The 19,133-nt window shown below is 39.3% G+C and overlaps 1 protein-coding gene across 2 annotated transcripts in view; it reads left to right on the top strand.

Moving 5' to 3' along the window:
- KCNJ6 (potassium inwardly rectifying channel subfamily J member 6) overlaps nucleotides 1-19,133 on the top strand; it is a 162,679-nt gene that overhangs the window by 43,302 nt on the left and 100,244 nt on the right. The window contains exon 2 of one of the 2 annotated variants that reach the window (XM_026121516.2): nucleotides 4,626-4,672. The exons of the other annotated variant lie outside the window; for it this stretch is intronic. Within the exon in view, the coding sequence (XP_025977301.2) occupies nucleotides 4,648-4,672 (25 nt within the window). The 5' untranslated portion in view covers nucleotides 4,626-4,647. The remainder of the gene's footprint in view (nucleotides 1-4,625; nucleotides 4,673-19,133) is intronic. 2 annotated transcript variants of the gene reach the window in all.

Genomic DNA, 19,133 nt, shown 5'->3' with positions numbered 1-19,133 from the left:
GCTTTCAACAGCTGAGTGTAGGCTACTGCTAAAAAGAATAACACATGATGAGTGCTGCATTTGCCTACTCACCATTGCCTGACAACCAGTATCTAATTCATTACTGTAAAGCATTTTAGGATGTCACCAGAATGAAAGACACTATAAAATGAAATTCGATTATTCTCATTTAATAGTCTTTCAAACATAACACCATTTCCATGTAGTTTGAAAAGTAATTTAAGATATCCCAAGACAGATTACTCTAAACTAAAATTTCAGAAGAGGTTCCTCTTAGCTTCTTGCTCATTGAATTTGCATTTAGCGATTGAGGAGCTATTGCCTTAAAGGATATATCAATGAAATTACTAGGGATTTGCCACTGAATTACTTTTGAAAGTAACAAAGCTGCACAAAAAGCTTATGAAATGGAAATAGTATATTTGAGTTCTGACTTAGTAGTGGCTTAGCTAAGGAATGAGGAAATGTTATTTAGGTACTTTTAACTAAAGTTCTAAATTTTGTCAATAGATTCCTAGTATGTTGGTGCAGCTCTGCACTTGTGAATTGCCAACAGTACAAGAGTAGTTTCAGCCACACAGTAATCAAACAAAATAAGCATAACGATTTCATCAGTTCATCCCAGCTGATATAAACAGTCATTGAAGAGAAAGTTGCAGGATGCGCCCATGTCTTTCTATCAGATAAATACAAAAAATACAGTGAGATCATGCATTGTCTCTTGTCCAAAAACTTTTTCCATACAACTCAAGTGGCCCAGGTACTCCACATCTTGGTTCCTTCCCATCTGGAATCTGATCCTCACTCTCCACTCATGCAGGACACTGAAAACGTTAGTCTGCACCACCTTACAGGCATGTCTTCCTGTGCATGCCCTGATAGTGTATATGACAATATTCAGGATGCAGAGTCAGGCAATCGGAGCTTTATACAAGGGTGCCTGATTCTTTTTGGTTGAGAAGTGAGTGGTGTGGATCCACACTTTGTGTTAACACAGCATCATGTTAAGCCTATGAATGTTGCAACAACATGATAATATAAGTTCAGTGCAACATTAGGGATACTGCATTCTCAAGATACTGTAGCACTGGACCACTTTTCGCTTGCCTTAAGAAAGCTTATAGTAATCTTTGTGACTGTATAGTAGGAAGAGAGTTACACTAAGGAACAATAATGGTTAAATTTCACTGCAGTCTCAGACAAACCCATCAAAATAAACCAAGGCCAGGCACACAGCTAAAGAAAGGAAAACAGCTCCCGTAGAGAAAGAATATTCACAGCTTCTTTCCTACACGCTCAGCTGAATGAAAGACCTCACCAACAGTACAAAAAGTGTAAAGCAGCTTTTTAAACAGCCATTTTTACTAGGTGAAGTGCTTTACATAGCAATCTGCAATTCACACATCTCTTCTTGCAGCACAGCAGTATCATCCATCAACTGCACTTTGCATCCATACTGTTTATAATATGAAGATCAGGCTTTCTTGCCTATTTCTTTTGCACACAGGACACTAGTCACCTCACACTGGGGTATAAGGGTAGCACATAGCTACAGAAAAAATATGAGCCTCCCTGCATCAACAGAGAATAAAAATAAGGCCTGGTTTGCCTGATGTACTTCCTGAGATAGTAGTTGTTTCCCCAGTAATCTGAAGAAAGAATGCTACCACAACCCACCCTTAAAGAGCAGTTCTGATCCAAAAATAAAACACTGGTAAGAAGTGGGGGGAAAAAAGGCAAGTTCTTACTCTGCCAACTAAAATGTTTTAGTAACTTCTCCTCCCATGCTACTCTATCAGAACTCATTCCTCTGGAAAGAACTGAATTCCATCTTTATTTGCCATCAGAACAAGTATTTCTTAGAGATGTTCAAATATTCTTAAAATTTGCCATTTTGACAATGTCTTCTCAGAATTTTGATAAAATAGGTGAATGGAAAAATTTGCCTAAAGTTTTCAGAAAAACATAATTGTTTGCATGTATTAGCGTTCATGAGAGAAAGACCAAACCTGAGCAAAAAAATTCATAGAAATTTTAAACTTCAGTGGTAACAGTAAAAGGATGAGTTTTTCAAGACAGTACCTGGAAAATAAAATGTCATTTTTTAACCTGTCATATTGAGGAACCACATTCCTACAAAAGTACCCCTTGCCTTCTAAAGAAGGAATATCAGAACTTCGGTAGTCTTGGTCATTTCTCACAGGAAAAAAAAAAAATCATATCTTTCAGTATTCTCAAATGCAGCAATTAGCTGAATCTTAGCTGCCATTTCACATTGTTTCTTTAATAGGAAAATTCACATTGATGACAGGTTCAGAAGCCTGCAAACCTTACCTTTGCTCTCGAACATGGCATAACTTAGTAGCAAGAGGGTTTATTGAAATACAAGTTATTGCTGCAGTGAAAGTCTGCAGTCCCTTTACAACTAAAAGTCTCTGCTTCATGTGTTTACCTGTCAGTGGTCTCAGACTGTTACTGGAGGAAAACGTTTATTCAGCTAGTGCTTGTGTGTACTAGCATCATCTAAACATATATCTGATCGTTAGCAGAGCTCGAAGACTCAAGAACATCTAACCTCCTTATCTATTATATTCAATACTTTAGTTTAAAAAGAAAATTACATTCTAATCTCCTAGTCCTTAAGATAGACTTCATCATTAGTAAAAGTATTTAAAAATATGCAAGAAGTTGTAATACTTAAAATCACAAGTTTTTATTAGTCTAACAAGCCCGCCTTTTGTCTTCAGGGCTCAACATCTATCTTCTCCAACTGTTTGTTCTTGATGAACTGTAAGTTTGCTAGTAGATGGAGGTATTTTAAGGTCACATTATAACATTATAAAGCAACATGGACACAAATTACTGATGATTTTCACAGTGCTATGCTTGAATGATTAATACCATGCAAGAGATTGTCAGTAAAAAAAAAAAAAAAAAAGGATTAATGGAACTATATGGCGCACTTGTGCTTTTCTAATGCCAGCTATGCCAACACTTCTCCCTCTCTTCTTTCACTGTAATGCATGAATCTGCTGCTGAATAAATTATCAGCATGGCTTAGAGCATTAACCCACCACTGATTCAGGATGCAATCTGAAACTTTTCTCCTTATAGGAAAAGCAGTAGGGGGTACACACACTGTTGTGAAGTATTATCTGCTAGTGTCATGAGTTCCAGTGTTTCCTCTTGTTAGGAAATGTGAACTGTGTTAGCAAAACTCTTGCTCTCTGAAGTAAGAGTAGTAGTATGTTTGGTGTAAAAAATATTTCTTTTGAATTTTTGCATGAAATGGAAGCCAGCACTGAGATAAGACAGAGGTAGATCGAGGCATAGATCCAAGTTATGAGATGATTCTAGTCTTACAAGACTGGAACTGCTGCAGTGGGGGTTGTTCATGTCATAGTGACTTAGCTCTGAAAGACCACATCTGTTTTGGGGCTCCGTTTGGGGTTAGTGCCCAGTAAAGTCCTATTTTGGAAGGAATTCACTCTTCTGGCAACATTTTTAGGAGGAAAAGCTGCTTGGACCAGAGCTGACCCCTGAGCACCCACAGGCCGCACTCGGCCCCCTGCAAGGCCCTCCCTCACCACCCAGGCAGAGGGGGAGGCCCGGCTCTCACATCCATCATTAATAAAAGTTGACACCCAACTCTTTTCCCTTTGGCTTTCCCAACTGGGCTTGTCAGCCGGGTTAAAACTAGTGAACATCTGGGCTGTTTGCATTTCAAAGGCAGCAGGTAACCACTAGCTCTTTTCACCTGCAGGGCTGGAACTCAATCACTGAGGACACTTGTATAGTCTCTGGGAACATAAGGGTCAGAGCAAATACCCCATCTTCTAAAAAGCAGCTAATTAGGGTTTAAAAGGATGCAAAGGGCAAAGCTCATGTCAAGGCTGAGTGTTTTAATTCAACTGAACTCCAGGTCTAAATTCAGGAGAACACACCAGGCCTCTACTGCTCTGGCTGAGGCACAGTTTAGTGTGTTGGTCCCTGTTGTCAGGGGAATTCCACTGAATTCGAGGGCTCTTCACCAAGCCATCTGCCAAAACAGGCTTAGTTACAGCAGCTACAACAAGTAATTGGAACAGGAAAATAAAAATAGATTTCAAAAAAATTGATGCCACAAACAAGTGATAGAGACAAGCAGCTTTGAGGGGGTGTCCCTCACATACCAAAGGAATAAATGAAGCAGCACTTCTGTTAGTTCACTCCAGTGTCAAAGCCAATACCATGCCATTCACTCCAACTTCCATCTGATTTTTTTTTTTTAATCTATACATAAGTGGGTATTTTGCTTCAGTATATCTGTTTTGTGGGCTGGTCATTTTCACATCTTTTGTCAAAAAAGTCCTAACACACTTGTGAATTATTGTGTAGAGCATAAAATAGAGAAGGATCTCCTCCTTCCTTATCACATTTTCAGTTATCACATTTCAGTGTCAATTGACACAACCCACAGACTACAAGAAAGCCCCCAGAGGTACAGGCCATTTAGGGGCAAAGTTAAATCCCTAAATACATTAAAAATATATAAAGTATTAATGTCCTCCCTCCCTCACCTAGCCACTTGCATTCAAGTGTGTTTTTATATATATGTTTGTTTTTTATTTTGTCTGTTCCCCCAGGAGATGTCCAAAAGAGAAAGAGATGGCCAAATTGACAGAGTCAATGAGTGAGTACAAATAGGAAGTTCAAACACTTTTTTTCCATCTGTTCCACCCCCTTACATAATGCCACAAAACCAGAAAATAGTGATTGCATTTGAAAATCTCATCCCAGCCCTGTTTTTCACTCCTAGCTTCATCATAAATCATTCCATCCCTCCAAAAACAGAACAACCCCCAAAACAAAAACTCCTCTTTTCTCCATGCACTGTTTAAATCACATGTATTTGGATTTTAAGCCAACAAAGCAGCTACTACTTGTTTGACTTAATGAGCCTGAATTATACTTAAAGAGAACAGAACTACCCATGGATTTAATGGGTGTTTAATTTGCTTGATTCATGTGAGAGTGTAAATTCCTTCACAAACTTGCAAAAAGTCACACTAAATCCAGTGCAATTATTTAGGACTGATGTCTGTGCCATTCTACAGGAATTATGTCCAGATGTATGTAGAAAGTTTCCCATTGATTTCACTGTTTTCTGAGTATGTGCATTGTCTTGAATATGTAGCCAAGAAGAGGCCGTTTGTATTTCCTCCATAATATGAGATCTAGCTAATGAATTAGTGCCTATAAATGCTTGTAGCTGAGAGACTTGGACAGGATAATCTATTTCTGAATAAGATTTAGAGAGACATTAGGAAGAAATCCTGGCAACCCACCATCTCTTTCCCAAAAGCTTATCTAGCTCTACAGCCTATGGAAGCTTAAATAATTTGACTTTAAAAGGGAGGAATCTTCTGTGTGTGACCAGAGACTCTAGAGAAACAGACACATAGGCATGCATTAGACTCATTTATTAGAAAGTTGCTTCCAGTTAATTTTCTCTGTTTGTGTGATGCAGAAGGACTGTTCCTCGGGCAGTACTTCCTTGCCTTCATGTCAGTTCAAGGTACTTCCTTTTGAAATTATTGAGCAAATTTCCTCACATATGTTATTACAGGATAGAGTTGCCACTCCTAGCTACAAAATATGAATTCCAGTATCAGAAGCAATCTAGCTGTTAAATTAACTTACCCCATAGAAATCCGTTGCAGACTTGGGAGAAGCAATAGAGGCAGCCGAACATCCATGTCACAGAGGCCATACTCCTAAAGCTTGATGCGCAGCTACAGGACTCAAAAGTTAACCTAAGAGCTCCCCTGCCTGTGCAGAGGGCATGTAGCCATTGCTAACCAGTAGCAGACAAAAGCATATGGCAACTTACTGATGAGTAGTTGAACACCTCTTCAAGCACGTGTTGGCATTCTTGCCATGAAGATATGCGTTGCTGTCTGAATAACATCCTGTCTGCTGCTTCTCCCCCATTCTCTGCATCTCATAAGATCTGGCAAAATTCAGGTTTCTAAGGGAGATTCATAGATGAGATTTTCCAAGGTCCAAAAGCATTATAATACCCAAATTTCTAGAAACTGTCCTCTTTTCTGCCAAAGGAAATAGTACTTTTGCTCCAGTGATTTCTACAGCTGTACACTGTCATTCTTAAAATCATTCTTGGAGATCCATCACTTCTCTGGCCTCAATGGATAAGGGATAGGTGTTTAATTAAATCCAGATGGATGGGCAAGAGATGAATGGGAAGATGAAGAGCCTGTTATCAAAGGTGGAGGCTGCTAAGCAGTATCTGTCCTGAGTATTAGGTGTGTGCTGGGCTTTGCACAACCTTTCTGAGATAAGGAGAAAGGACCCTACCAAGAAGCATTAGGGGAAAGCAAGCAGCCTTTCTGTATAGTCTGAAGAGACAGAGAAGCTGTCTCCATAACAATCCATAACTGTCCAGGGACACAGGCACAGAAATATATTGTGCAGTTCTTTTAGGGGTCATGTTTGTCTTGTGAATGACTTATTTGGCTTCTATAAGGGAGTTTGCTTCCTGAAAGGATTTACTGCTCCTCTGTGTAAGGATTCGTTCATACTTTATGCAAATCTTTTATGAAGTTTTCCGATTATTTCATTAAAAATTTTTTAAAATGTCATAAATCATGAACTGAGTTGCAAGGTGGAAAGAAGAAAATCCTTTAGCAAACACTGCACTGCTCATTTTAAAGCTAGCACAAATTAAAAGCAAACAAATGGATTGGAGAAAGTAACAAGCTGGCATATGGGCAAGACAGGTCAAAATGCTCTCAGAAAGGCAAGGGATGGTTAGGCCTCCGGTTAAAACTGCAGAGGTTTTTTTGTCACAGCTGAGAAAACTGACAAAGTCTGCCAGGATGTATTCAAAGGCCTGGAGAAATAGCTTGATCAGGGGTACCAATCTAGCAAAAGGATTAGCTGCCTTTCAGTTTTACCCTACAGCTGTGCTTCTTGTTGCTTTTCTCTGTTCTCATCTTTGCACAGTTAAAAAAGCAAAACAAAAACACGCCACACATCACAGTCACCTTCCCTCCACTATTTTTTTCATCTCTACCAAAATGCTGTGATGAAGTTGCTAAGGCTTGTTCTTTGCCTCTTACTTTCCGTTAAGTTTCTACAGATGTTCCTCCAGCAATAAAACATGCGCACTTGAGGTGTGCATCACATTGTGCATTAGGAGGAAGATGGAGAAGACTCATGCAATAGTTGGCAAAGATAACAGGCTTGGCACAACAGTGATAACATTTTGTATTTTGCCACATTTTGTATTTCCATTCAGCGGGGAGGGAATCTTTCTTGTTGTAAGAAAGACTGGAAAGGAAAAAAACGTTTTTCTTTCTTTCCTGTTTCTCTAGGACCTTTGAGTTGTTGGCAAGATTTAAAGTACAATGACAAACATTTATGCTAGCATATGTTGAGAGAACTGTCTTGAAAGTTTAAAAAAAGGGGAAGGGCAGAAAGAGAAAATCGTTTTAGTACAATACCTAATGGGCAAATAAGAAACAAATGCTGTTCTAAGTTTTTGGGATAGTCCCTTAGAGCGGATATAGAAGCAGAAATGCATACTAAAGCAGAGCAGTCTTTGCCCCAACTTATTATGTTTACAACACTTGCACAGAATTAATAGAAAGCCACCATAATTTCACTGAGCCCCAGGGAGCTGTCCAAAAATTCCTTGATAAGGCCTTATAATCTGTACACATTTTGAAATTTCTTTATAGCCTGCATTGGGCAATTTATCTCATATAATCTCAGAACACCTAAAATCTGAGCACATTAATAAAACTGAGAACCAAAATCTTTTCCCTGTGGTTTGCTTTTTCTTCTCTCCCTGTAGTTCTCATGCACTATTGGCCATTTTTAACCCAAATGATGTCACCGTCTTGCCTGGGAATAGGTAAAGCACAACAAGCAAGGTAGGACAGCAAATATTAATCAGCACAAGAAGGCAGCAGAATTTAGGCCTAAGGTATTCAACCAGTATGTAAAATTAGATACTTTCAGACAAACACCCTGTATAGAACTAATCAGGCCTCAGGCATGATCATCATTTTGAGCACTTTGGAGAGTGGGAATTACAAGCCATTTAGTGAGTAGCCAAATATGGTGATGCCTTGATAGTGGCCTATAAAAGGTCCTTTGGGGGCCCAGCTAAGATAATATGATACTAAAATAAATTCCATCTCTAGTACCGTCAGATTCTCCTGCTGCTGCTGCTGTCAAGCTAACCAAGGTGTGTAGCATGTTCCAGAGTTGCCTTGGGTGACACAGAGCTGTCTACATCAAACCCCTTTAACTGCCATGCATGGGAGGTCTACCTTATGTCAAGAGCAAGCTGGTGGCTTCTTTTACAATGTGATGGCTCGCAGGCTTGGACAGCAGCTGCAAAGTTCTTCTCAGTGTTCTGATACTGCTAAAAACCTGTTAGAGGTGTGCTCTTGCTGAGGACTGAGTAAGAATGTGAGTGTGTTCCTTCTTTTGCCCAGGCCAAGCTCTTAGGCCTCTGGGTCACTGGTGCACAGGTGAGTTTGGACACACTCTTCTCCCTAAGGTAATTAGAAGGTCCAAGGTCTCAGCTCTGAATCATGCAGAAGCATGGATCTAGCGTGCCATGTGATGGCTGCAGTGTAATCAATATGTGACATGAGCTGTGTTAACTTGCTGCAGGCTAGAATTGGAAATGGGCATGGCTGGCTGCCTTAAATCATTTAAGCAGAGAAGCGACATCCAATTAAGATGCCCTCAGGCAGCAGAGGCACATGAAGTAAACAGTCATGCTTGTTCTGATATCCAGTTGAGCCACATGATGCACCTTTGTGAGGATAGCTACAGCCAGAAGAGTTGATTTAATATAAGGATTTTTCCTCATTTGTTACAAAAATATGTGCCCCAAGTGTCTGTAAATTTACTTCTGAAGTCAGTGGATTTAAGAAGACCGAGACAATAGATGACTCCAGATGAAGCCTTCTGAGTTATGGATGCCACAAATTTTACTCTGCCGCAGAGAAGGGAGTGGGGGGGCATCAACTAACCTGAAATACTATATCTACCAAAACTATTATCTTTGTGCTTCTGTTCAGAGACATGGCCTTCTTTACCATCCTATCACTTAAAAGCTGATGAGCAAACATAAATACTGTCTTGAGTGAACACATCACTTGTGCAGACACGAATTTTTTCTTTTTAAGGATCAGTTCTTGTCTTAAAGATCCAGAAGACTGATTCTTCAATCTCAGAAAACATTCCTAAGTATCCAGTCTAACATTTTCCACTGGTATCAAACACTATTAATTAGTTAGAAAGAGCAGATTCTTATTTTGCAAGATTAAGGTGCAAAAATTCCAAGGCATTCAGAAAACAAATTCAACCAAGACATTTGCCCATGCTTGAAGAAGTTAGCATTGCTTATTTTCAAGATACCAAGTTTGATAGTTTACCTGTTTATCAGAGTTTTCCAGGAGTATAATAACAAGCCTAGTTTTCCACAACATGCATTATCTTACTGAAAAATAACATAATAAAAATAACATAAGAGCCCTGTTGTGATAGTTCGTTCTAGAGGAGTAGTTTCCTTGCAGATATTAAGCCATAGAAATAAGTGTTTTATTAAATTAAACATCTAATAATTGTTGATTTGATACAGTAAATACAGGTTGATGGAATTCTTTCAAAATTGATTCTAACAAGTTGGTCAAATTTAACCTTCAAAGAACCAGAACCTGTATTTCATCTTTTTATTATTATTGCAACAGAAGTTAGCTGATGCATGTAGTGAAAAGAACAAAAAGAACAATGCTATTTTAGTTAAATGAAAACACAGTCTATTCTCCATGATAAAGGTCAAGTTTTGAGAGGAGAATGAGATTCTAAAACCAGCATTCATTATGCAAGAAAGCAAAAAGTTCTATTGTTTCAATGCTGCTTTAGAAGGGGTTTAGAACTGTGAATTCATGTAGGCAATAAGAAACAATACTAACTGCCTTAATCAGGAAACTGATTGACAGTGTTTCCAGTTCTGAGTATACAAAAGTGTAAAGACTTGCCTCACATTTTCTGAGCTTTTAGGGGTCTTTCTTCAGTTTCTCTCTGCAAGAGTAAGGTACAGAAACTTTCCCTGAATGGAATGTATAATCATATGATTCCAGGAGCTTAATGTTTTTGAAAAATGTTATTTTGATAGCACTGTTAATACTACCTTACTAAGCTAAAGTATTTGTACGGAAGTTATACCCAAAATATCAGGGTGAGATAGCCAAGAGCTGAATTATAAATGAAGTAATAACTTCTGTTTTTCTAGAAAGCAACAGTGATTATAGACAGGCCACATTGTTGCATTTTCTGTTACTTACAACTTCGCCAAAATTTTTTTCTGTTTAGATTGGAATTTTCCATTATAGGCCTCAATTCCTCCCTTATGTACCTCATATATGTATACCTGTATATATGTACCTCAATCTCTCCCTTATTTTTAATGGCCTAGAGTTACACATCTCTAAAATATTGACAAAATGACCGTAGCTTGTGTTTAAGAATTCACAGTACCTCTCCTTTGCATTGCTGTGGTCAGTGAAGCTAGGTCATTACAGCTAGCTTATTACAGTTTTACGCTTCCAGGAGCAAACACTGGTTTTCTACACTAGATGTACAAGGTCTAGACAGAGATCTGTTAGAGAAAATACCTTCACAGCTTCCTATGGCACTGCTTTCTACAGAACCCAATCCATGGACATGTTACAATAAGATTTCCCGATGACCAGCAGCAGATAGGGCGGAAGTGTGACTCCTGATGAGGTTATGTTTGAGATAAGCTTGGACACACAGATGTTTCTGGGCATGACCAGATTTCATTTTAAGTGTGTGCAGAAGTTAAGTATCTGAATCAAAATACACTCCAGATTTTAAGTACCACTTTGAGGACTGAGCTTGGGACTGAATTGCCAAAAACATCAGTTAGGTGATTAAAGCCTTTGCTGGGACAGTCTCAGCCCGTTATCTTATGATACCCTGAATAATAGGATATGCCATGTATGTTCTCATTGGGGGCAGTCAGTATTGCACAAGCAACTTTAACTGTTTATTTCCAGCTATTGTGTGCTTGGCTTCACAACATGAATGTTCTTTTAACATAGAGCTTTGTCTATATTTATTTGATATGCACTTAAATCTTTGAGGTGCTAAGCTACAATAGATTTTGATTGGAGAAGTGAGCAGTGCCCAAAGAAAAGCCCACAGTGCATACATGAAGAGCAGGAAGTTAACACTCACTCAGGATAAAGAAGACATTTAAAAGTGTCTGAGGCACTAATCAATTGTCTTCACAGTGAGCAGATGAGGTGAGTGAAATGGTGTAAGAAAGGATCAATGTTTCTGAGAGCTATAGAAAACTGTCTGATCTAGATCAGGTTTATTGAGCTATCAAGCAGCTGATAATGGATTTTAGTTCGAGGAAATAAGCATAGCATGACAAGTAACAGAGAGTGCTGGTCAACATTTAAGGGGAAAAAAATAAGCCAGAAAAAAAATGGTGTCCAAGATGTAAGAACAGCTGTTAAAAAGGTAACACCACAAGTGTATTGGATTTTGAAGTCCTTAGATTTTGAAAACGAGTTGCAAAGGCCTCCAGGATCAATGACTGGGAAATCTCATAGAACTAGGTAGGATAAACTATTTGATGTGAAAGATAAACATCCATTTTTATTAGAAAGATGGTCCAGTTGCATTATCCAGTATAAATAGTGAGGAAGGTCTTATTCATGGTATTTTTGACAGCTGTCTTTCAAATGCCTTATAATCTTCTATCAAGCTAATCCATAGAACTAGACTAATGCCTCCATTGATCTTCAAACATTTGAGAGGGCATAACAGGGATCATATTAGCCATAGCACAGGCAAAACAATGCCCACAAGTTGAGTCATCTCCTGTGTAGAAAATACACGTTATTAATTCAAAGTGTAGTATTTCTGAACCACTGCCTGCTCAGGCTCTTCCAACTTCATGCAGCTGAAGATACTTTATGGTAAAAGGAATAGTGGTAAATGAAGGGGAAAAGAAAGAAAGACTTCAGTAAGAGCCATTGCTAACAATAAGACAGCTGTTGGAAGAAAAGCCAACAAGAAGATACCATGAAATCTGCCCATCTTTGAGTCAGTGCAGCCCTGGGTAGCAGTGGCTGTGCAGAGTGGCTCTTCCATAGCCCAACGTTGGAGTCTAGCCAAGATTATACTGTTGCTCTCTTTGCTGTCTCAGCTCATGTACATCTCTCCAGAGGAAGGGAAGGCGCCATCACCACATGTCCCTCCTCACCTTCACCATTAGCACAGCACACTGCCACATAATAAGAGATTGTTCCTTCTCCCTTTTGTTGCCCCCTTGTATACAGTTCCCCTCCTTCAACTTTTTGACAGCTAACAGAACTCCTCTCCAGTCACCTCAGAACTAAACTGCACCATTCAGTTTTATATTCTAACTTCATCATTCCGGGCCTCTGGTTTTCTGTGTTGCTCTTCACTGAACTCCTTCCACTTTGTCATCATCCTACTGCATAAGCATGTTTCTTAAACCACACACCCATAAGCAGAACCATGGAATACAGAAAGGCTGGCACAAAAGAAAAAACTCTTTTGTAGCAGCAAAAACAGGCTCACAGCCCTTTCTCACCTAATCAGCAATTTAAAAAAAGTGCTTTAATAATGTTGTGCTTCTTTCACACTCAACACAAAAGTCACAGCAGCAAAGCTACTTTGAGAAGCTCAGATCTTGCACTGACATTCCTCCTTTTATCTGGAGGTCTTCCACTACTTCTTGGAGTCAGAGCCCCACCTGACTTATCTGTTTCTGGTTTAGCTCAATGACTTAGACTTTCACTTAAAAAATAGCTGCTACAGCTGATTGTTGAGCTAACTGAGCTCATCAACTTCAATAGTCATCCAAAATAAAAGCATGTGTTTCTTCAGGACTCACACGAGTAATATCAATTAAACTGATGGAATGTTACCTTAGATAGGTCCATTTCTATTTACCCTTCCTGACAGCACCATCTTTTGGGAAGGGGAGGTGGCAAAAGACAGATATTCAGAAAACCTTAATGGCAGCACATTTAGTAACACATCTGAGGAAATACTTTTTGCAAAGCATGCAGCCTATGAAACTCATTATCACAAAACACTGTTGAAGCAAAGAGTAAAAGATCCCTACCCAAGCGGTAGGGATCAGCTGGTGGGATACAAACATTCAGTTTTAGAATTCAACCAATAAAATATGAGGAGTTTTTGCTAGAAGGAGGTGATCCACTAACATGTGAACACTAGGCAAAAAGTTCTTCTGTGGGTGGTTTGTTCCACAACAGCTTGCTTGAGGGATCAGTTTATATCTGCCTCTTCACTACCTATTACATTAGGAGTATCACTTAGCAGATCTAAGCTAATTTTCCTTTTCTTCCTATAGCTTTAAGGCTACAGATGATTCTAATCCAGCCTCTCTCTGGCCACATTTGTCCACTTAAGCTCTAAAATTGGGCTATAAAACTATTATAATTTGGCCCCAAGACCTTAGAGATACTACCAAATTCCCAAAGGCAGCGAACGTAACCACTTGCAAAGAGGCAGAAAACCCACGACACTTCTGAAACTTTGAGAGGAGTCACCCGCCACCATCACAATGGCTTGCACAGAGCCCTGTCCTTCCCCAACAGACATACTCACCCAGCCAGCATGGGTACTGACAACCATTCAGCCAGAGGGAGTGGAGAAGAAGCCCACAATATATTTGGCTTGTATAAACACAGACTTTCTCCATGATCTCCATCAATTCAATCATGTTTCAGTGGTCTGTAAGTCACTGGGCTTAGTCCTTGGATGAAATTTGATCTGTTGTCTTATCTAGGAGATCAGATCTGATGATCCTGTCTGGCTCAAAATCAGTATCCATAAATCTTTGTGCAGCTCACAGTTTATACATGGAACAATGTCAGGTTCTACGTACTACAATTCATTGTGATTGACTGATACAGAGATGATTATGCTTCCAAATCATAACACTTTAAATTACCACTTTAGTTCATTCACAAGAAACAGAATGATTGTCATAGCCTGACATATTTATCATTGTCAAGCTGAGCTTGCTATCTCTATATCGCAGGTTTCCTCTGTTGCTCCTAGGAACTTATATAATGAAGTCATGTCACATGTCATGAGGGGTTTGCTAATCTAGCTGCAAATCAAGAGGACAACAAATAGCATGATTACTTGTCCTTAAAAGTAGTACATTTGTGTTTAATTTAGAAAACCTATACTTTCACTTGACAGGTTTGGGAGGCAGTTCAAAGCTCTCATTCTGTTCTGTTTTCTACTATTGTTTGAATCGTTATTTTAACAACAGGCAAAGAACAATATCTCTGAAACCTACTGAAACATAGAATGTTGTACTGGTGCACATTTTCCTATCTTTTTTTTCTCTTTCTAATAAGGCAGAAAAGAACTATCTACAGACCTCCTGCTAAGTCAGTTTGTTTCCTATGGCATATTGCTCTTGCATGTGGTTGAGTGTCTTTTTGGTGATAACATTATTATTTAGGGGAGTATAACTATTTAAAGCTCAAGTAACTCATGCTGTTGTACTAATTTGTGGGTGAATGTTGCTTATTTTTAGTATCCATTCAATCATATGTGCTGGGCTGTAATGTTTAAAAATGAATTCATGAAAAGCATGATACAAAACCCACTAGTTTTCTGCCTCCCTAATTTCTGTAAGGTGCCCATGATGTTAATGTGAAAAGGGAACAGAGAGACTCATAAATCCATTTAAATGATTTTTCTTTACATCAGTAACTCTGAACAGGTTGACCTCTGTGTGAAGGTATGACGTCAGTGACTGCTAGTCAGGTGGAAAAATCCACACAATGGAAACACTGCCAGTGTCAAGGTGCCAGTTATCACTGTGTTACCAGACATGTTGTCTGAGCGTGCGATAGGTATATGAAACCCAGGCTCAGCTTGGTTCATTCTGTGTCTCTACTGCAACAGATTCTGGTCTGAGTTTTATTATGCACTTGGCTGAAGTATACAAAACTTCCAGAAGATTGCTGACAAAAATAAAAGCTTTGGAGGGATAAGGGGAAGACTTAAAACAACAAAATTTCAAAGCAGGTGACAGTTTTAAAGTATATGTCTTCAAATCAGAACAGTTTACCTTTTCTTCTGTTGTGAGATAGATCTGAAACCATGCAGAAACCAGTCTGCAAACAGGTAAACTGGTAGCAGAGCTTAAGTCAGGCTGCTGGTACAGCTCTGATATTCACAGCTGAGAAACATCTGCAGAGCTTTGAGCAAATGCTCATGAGGGACAATGAGGAGTCTATAACTGAGAGCCCGTTTTTCTGTAATGCAGAGCCATGAGGAGAAGGAAGTGGTGGTGTCTATGGCCACTTTCACAGCCTGAACTGATGAAGTTCAGATGATAAACTCCCTGCCCATGAGGGGCCAGATTTGAAGCCCAACAGAAACATTTTGGGGGACAATATACTATGGAAGTGGCTTAATAAAAAATGAGATGTCAAACAGATTACATTTGTGCCATTTGCAATAGGTGTCAACTCCTTCTCCAAACATCCCGGTGTTTTAGAGGAGTAGCTGGTTGACTCATTCTCCCTCACTAGGAAAGTCCAGTTCTCCAAGAAACATTTCGCTCCTTCTGCACTTGCGTATTTTGGAGACCCCAACTGTGAACAAGCCCTACTCTTCTCCTCCCCTCCCACCTCCACTTCCAAGTTCTTGACAAAAGATCTTGCAGATTACACCCTCCCACTGAACAGCAGCAGGCCTGGAAAACTTCTTAAATATAGTTGAAATTGGTCAGCGGACTAAATTTTTTTTAAGTCGTCATATTGACTGAGTGATAAACAGACTCCATAACAGCATATGTGTCAGAAGACTAGGGTAAAAATTCAAGGTTTATTAATCATCTAAGGCATTTCTAGTAACCCTTGCAAGTGTTGTTGGTTTAAATACATGGTAGTCCTTTTTCCCTGACATTAAACAAACAGTAGTAGCAAAATATTTTAATTATTTAAGCACAAGATGAGACCAAAAAGCAAGTGAATTACACAGAATTTATAATGTATAAGGAAAATGAGTGCTAAGAATGTGTATTCTTAACTTCAGCGCTGCCATTAGGTGATGCTTTTTAATTTTAAGAAACTCTTTTCAAACATCCCTTGGAATAGAAGAGGCACATACCAATGTAGCAAAATCATACATTTTTAAAAAGAAACCACACTGAGAATGGGGTTGGGGAAATTCTCATCTTTATCAAGAGATTATAATTTCAAATTAAGTCTGCATTGTGTGTTACTATAGAAACTCCCATTTTGTGGCATGTTTGTGGGGAAAAAGTCAAAAGTTGCATTTTAATGAAGGCAGATCACATATTAGCTTCTTCAGGATAGCAAAATAAAATAGAACTTTCTATCAGAAATTGAATAATTACCCAAAATAAGGCAAGCTAATTAAGGCCATGGAGAAGGAATATTAAATCCTGAAGCGACATATGTCATGTTCATTTTTCAACACTAGTGTCCGCCTTACAGATTATGTATTAGATACTGCGGGAGTCTGATGGATTGAGAGGCTTGTTGCCATGGCAATATTTGCTGCTTTGCTGGTATTCCCTACAGAAAGTAAAGGATTTTTTTCTACTCAGTTAGACAAATTGGCTATATATAGCAAGAGATGTTGGAGAACTGAAACAGCAGAATCTGGTGGGGGGAGGCTGAGGGACAGACTGACATTTATAAGTCTAAGGAACCACAGTAGATCATATATCTGTGTGTGAGGAATGAGGAGGGTTTTTGAAAGAGAGAAAGAGAGAGCAAAGGAGAGAAGCAGGGGAAGAGAGAAAGAAAAAGAAAGAGGGAAAGGCAGAAAGTGAGAAAGAAAGGTAAAGAGACAATGAGGGAAAGAGAAAGAAAGAGAGAAAGAGTGGGAAAGAGAATGAGAGAAAGAGGAAGAGAAGAGGAAAGAAGAGGGAGAGAGGGAGAGAAGGAAGGAAGGAAGGAAAAGAGACACCTGCATCATACACTCATAGTATAGCTCACTTTTAGGGGCAGGGAGGGCAACAAAGGAGAAAAGGCAGTGTTGCCTAAGAGAAGACTACAGCTGCTCTTGGTTTACTATATTTGAGATGGTTTATAGCCTCAAGGAGAACTAAGAGGTAGAAACCTCTCAAATGGGTAAAGGAAAAATGGCATTGCTTACCGCTGAAGTTGTCAGTGTAAATCACAATTTGAGCTCCAAATATAAGCCTCCTTCTTCAGTTCTTTTTATTTTTTTTTAATCTTTGCTCACAGCATTTTTAAAGCAAGGTGTTGATACCATTTCCATCCTCCTCTTGGCACAGTAGAAGCAAATGTGCTTCAGTCAGATGTTAGGGAGTACTGTCTCTTATGTATGGTTCAGTCTGTTGCTCGGAGGTGTGGGAAGAGTGTGACAATGTGGTTTCATTTTAATATTAGCCCATCTCAGCCAAGCATCTATGGATTACTGCAGAGAAAAAAAAAACCAGACTGTTTTCTCCTCTTTTCCACTCTTATCCCTTTTACATGCAGAAATGCACCAAGTAATCTACAGTATTTGCCCTGAGGCTTAGAAAATCACAGTTACAATAAGATTGAGTAGGCAGCTCTAATGGTCCTCAGTGTTGATTTACTTGCCTACCCCTATCCAATGTTTCTTCTTTGTCATGCAAGTCATCCATTACAGTTTGTAATTTTTAGAGTATCAGAAGCATACTGACCTGTACGGAAGACAAGCTATGGTAAATCATTAATACAGTCCTTCCCCCAGAGAGTTCACACTTACGAGAAAGAAGAGTGCAATGAGGAATATGCATTTCAGTGACCGCAGCTGACTGGCAACTTCATGACCATGGGGCATCCTGTGGAAATGAGCTTTAAAAGGTTGCAGGGTGAAGAAACAGAGGGGTGAAGAGCAGATCTATAACAAGGATCCCATTTCTTGTGCATTCTGAAATGAAGAAGAAGCTTTGGTTTAATAATAGAAAGAAAAAGTGCTAGCAGACAGACAGAAAAAAAAGTGAACACAATTGCAACAGTGAACAGTGGAGGGGGATGTAAGAGTATATGTATGCAAAAGGGAGGAAGTGGAAATCTCAGCAGCAGTTTTACAGAATGTGTATCCTCTATGTATGTTATATATGGTGTGCATTAACAACAGTTTTAGTGATGTGACTAGGTCGAAAAGACGTGCAAGATCATAATATAGACTCTTAACCATGCAGTGAAGAAGTGAGGGAAAGCAGGGGCAAGGGTGGTTAAGGATGATGCTAGGAAGACTGAAAGAACAGCACCCTCTGTTTGTAGCAATAACTAGAACTGGGAATGAAGACAAAAAGGGGTTTTGGAAGTGAGGAGGAGGGGAAGAAATCCTTCCTTAAACATGGTAAGTTTCAGGTGTTGGACAGACATTAAGACAAACAAACTAGAGATCATAGAATTAGTTCGCACTCAACAGAAATAGAGAAAAGTTGGGAGGCAGAAAGAGGAAGGAGACAGTTATTTTCACCTGTAGAAACTCAGACAACCCACACTTCTTTGAAAGTGCAGGCACTAGAAAACAATTCCTCATATAACTCATAGTTCCAACAGCCATGCAAAGCAGGGGGGGGAGAAGGAACAGGGATCAGAAGCAGAGAGGCTATTGGGACAGAGGGATTGAGCTACTGGGAATGGGGCTAGGTGAGCAATTGAGTGAGGGCAGGAGCTGAGGTAAGCTTTCACTCCTGTCACCAGCAGATGTGTATAACCCACACAGCTATTGAATCAGAGATTACTGGGGGAAGAAGGAGTTGCTTTTGTTCTTTTTTTTTTTTTTTCCCCTCCTGAGGGGAAGGCAGTTTCTTTACCGATAACCCACACATTATAGATGTAAAAATGCAGTATATGTCATGGAAGGAGACATAGTAAATTCTACAGGTATGAATGAGAGCCTGTAAACAGGGAAGAAAATTAAAGGAACTCAAAAGGGGCAGAGATTCAAAGAACAAGAGACCTGAGAGAGTCAGAAAGGGAAGAGTACAGAAAAGTTATTATAGACCCACA

Source organism: Dromaius novaehollandiae, chromosome 1 (assembly GCF_036370855.1).
Source record: "Dromaius novaehollandiae isolate bDroNov1 chromosome 1, bDroNov1.hap1, whole genome shotgun sequence".
NCBI lineage: Eukaryota > Metazoa > Chordata > Aves > Casuariiformes > Dromaiidae > Dromaius > Dromaius novaehollandiae.
This window is presented reverse-complemented; position numbering and strand designations above follow the sequence as displayed.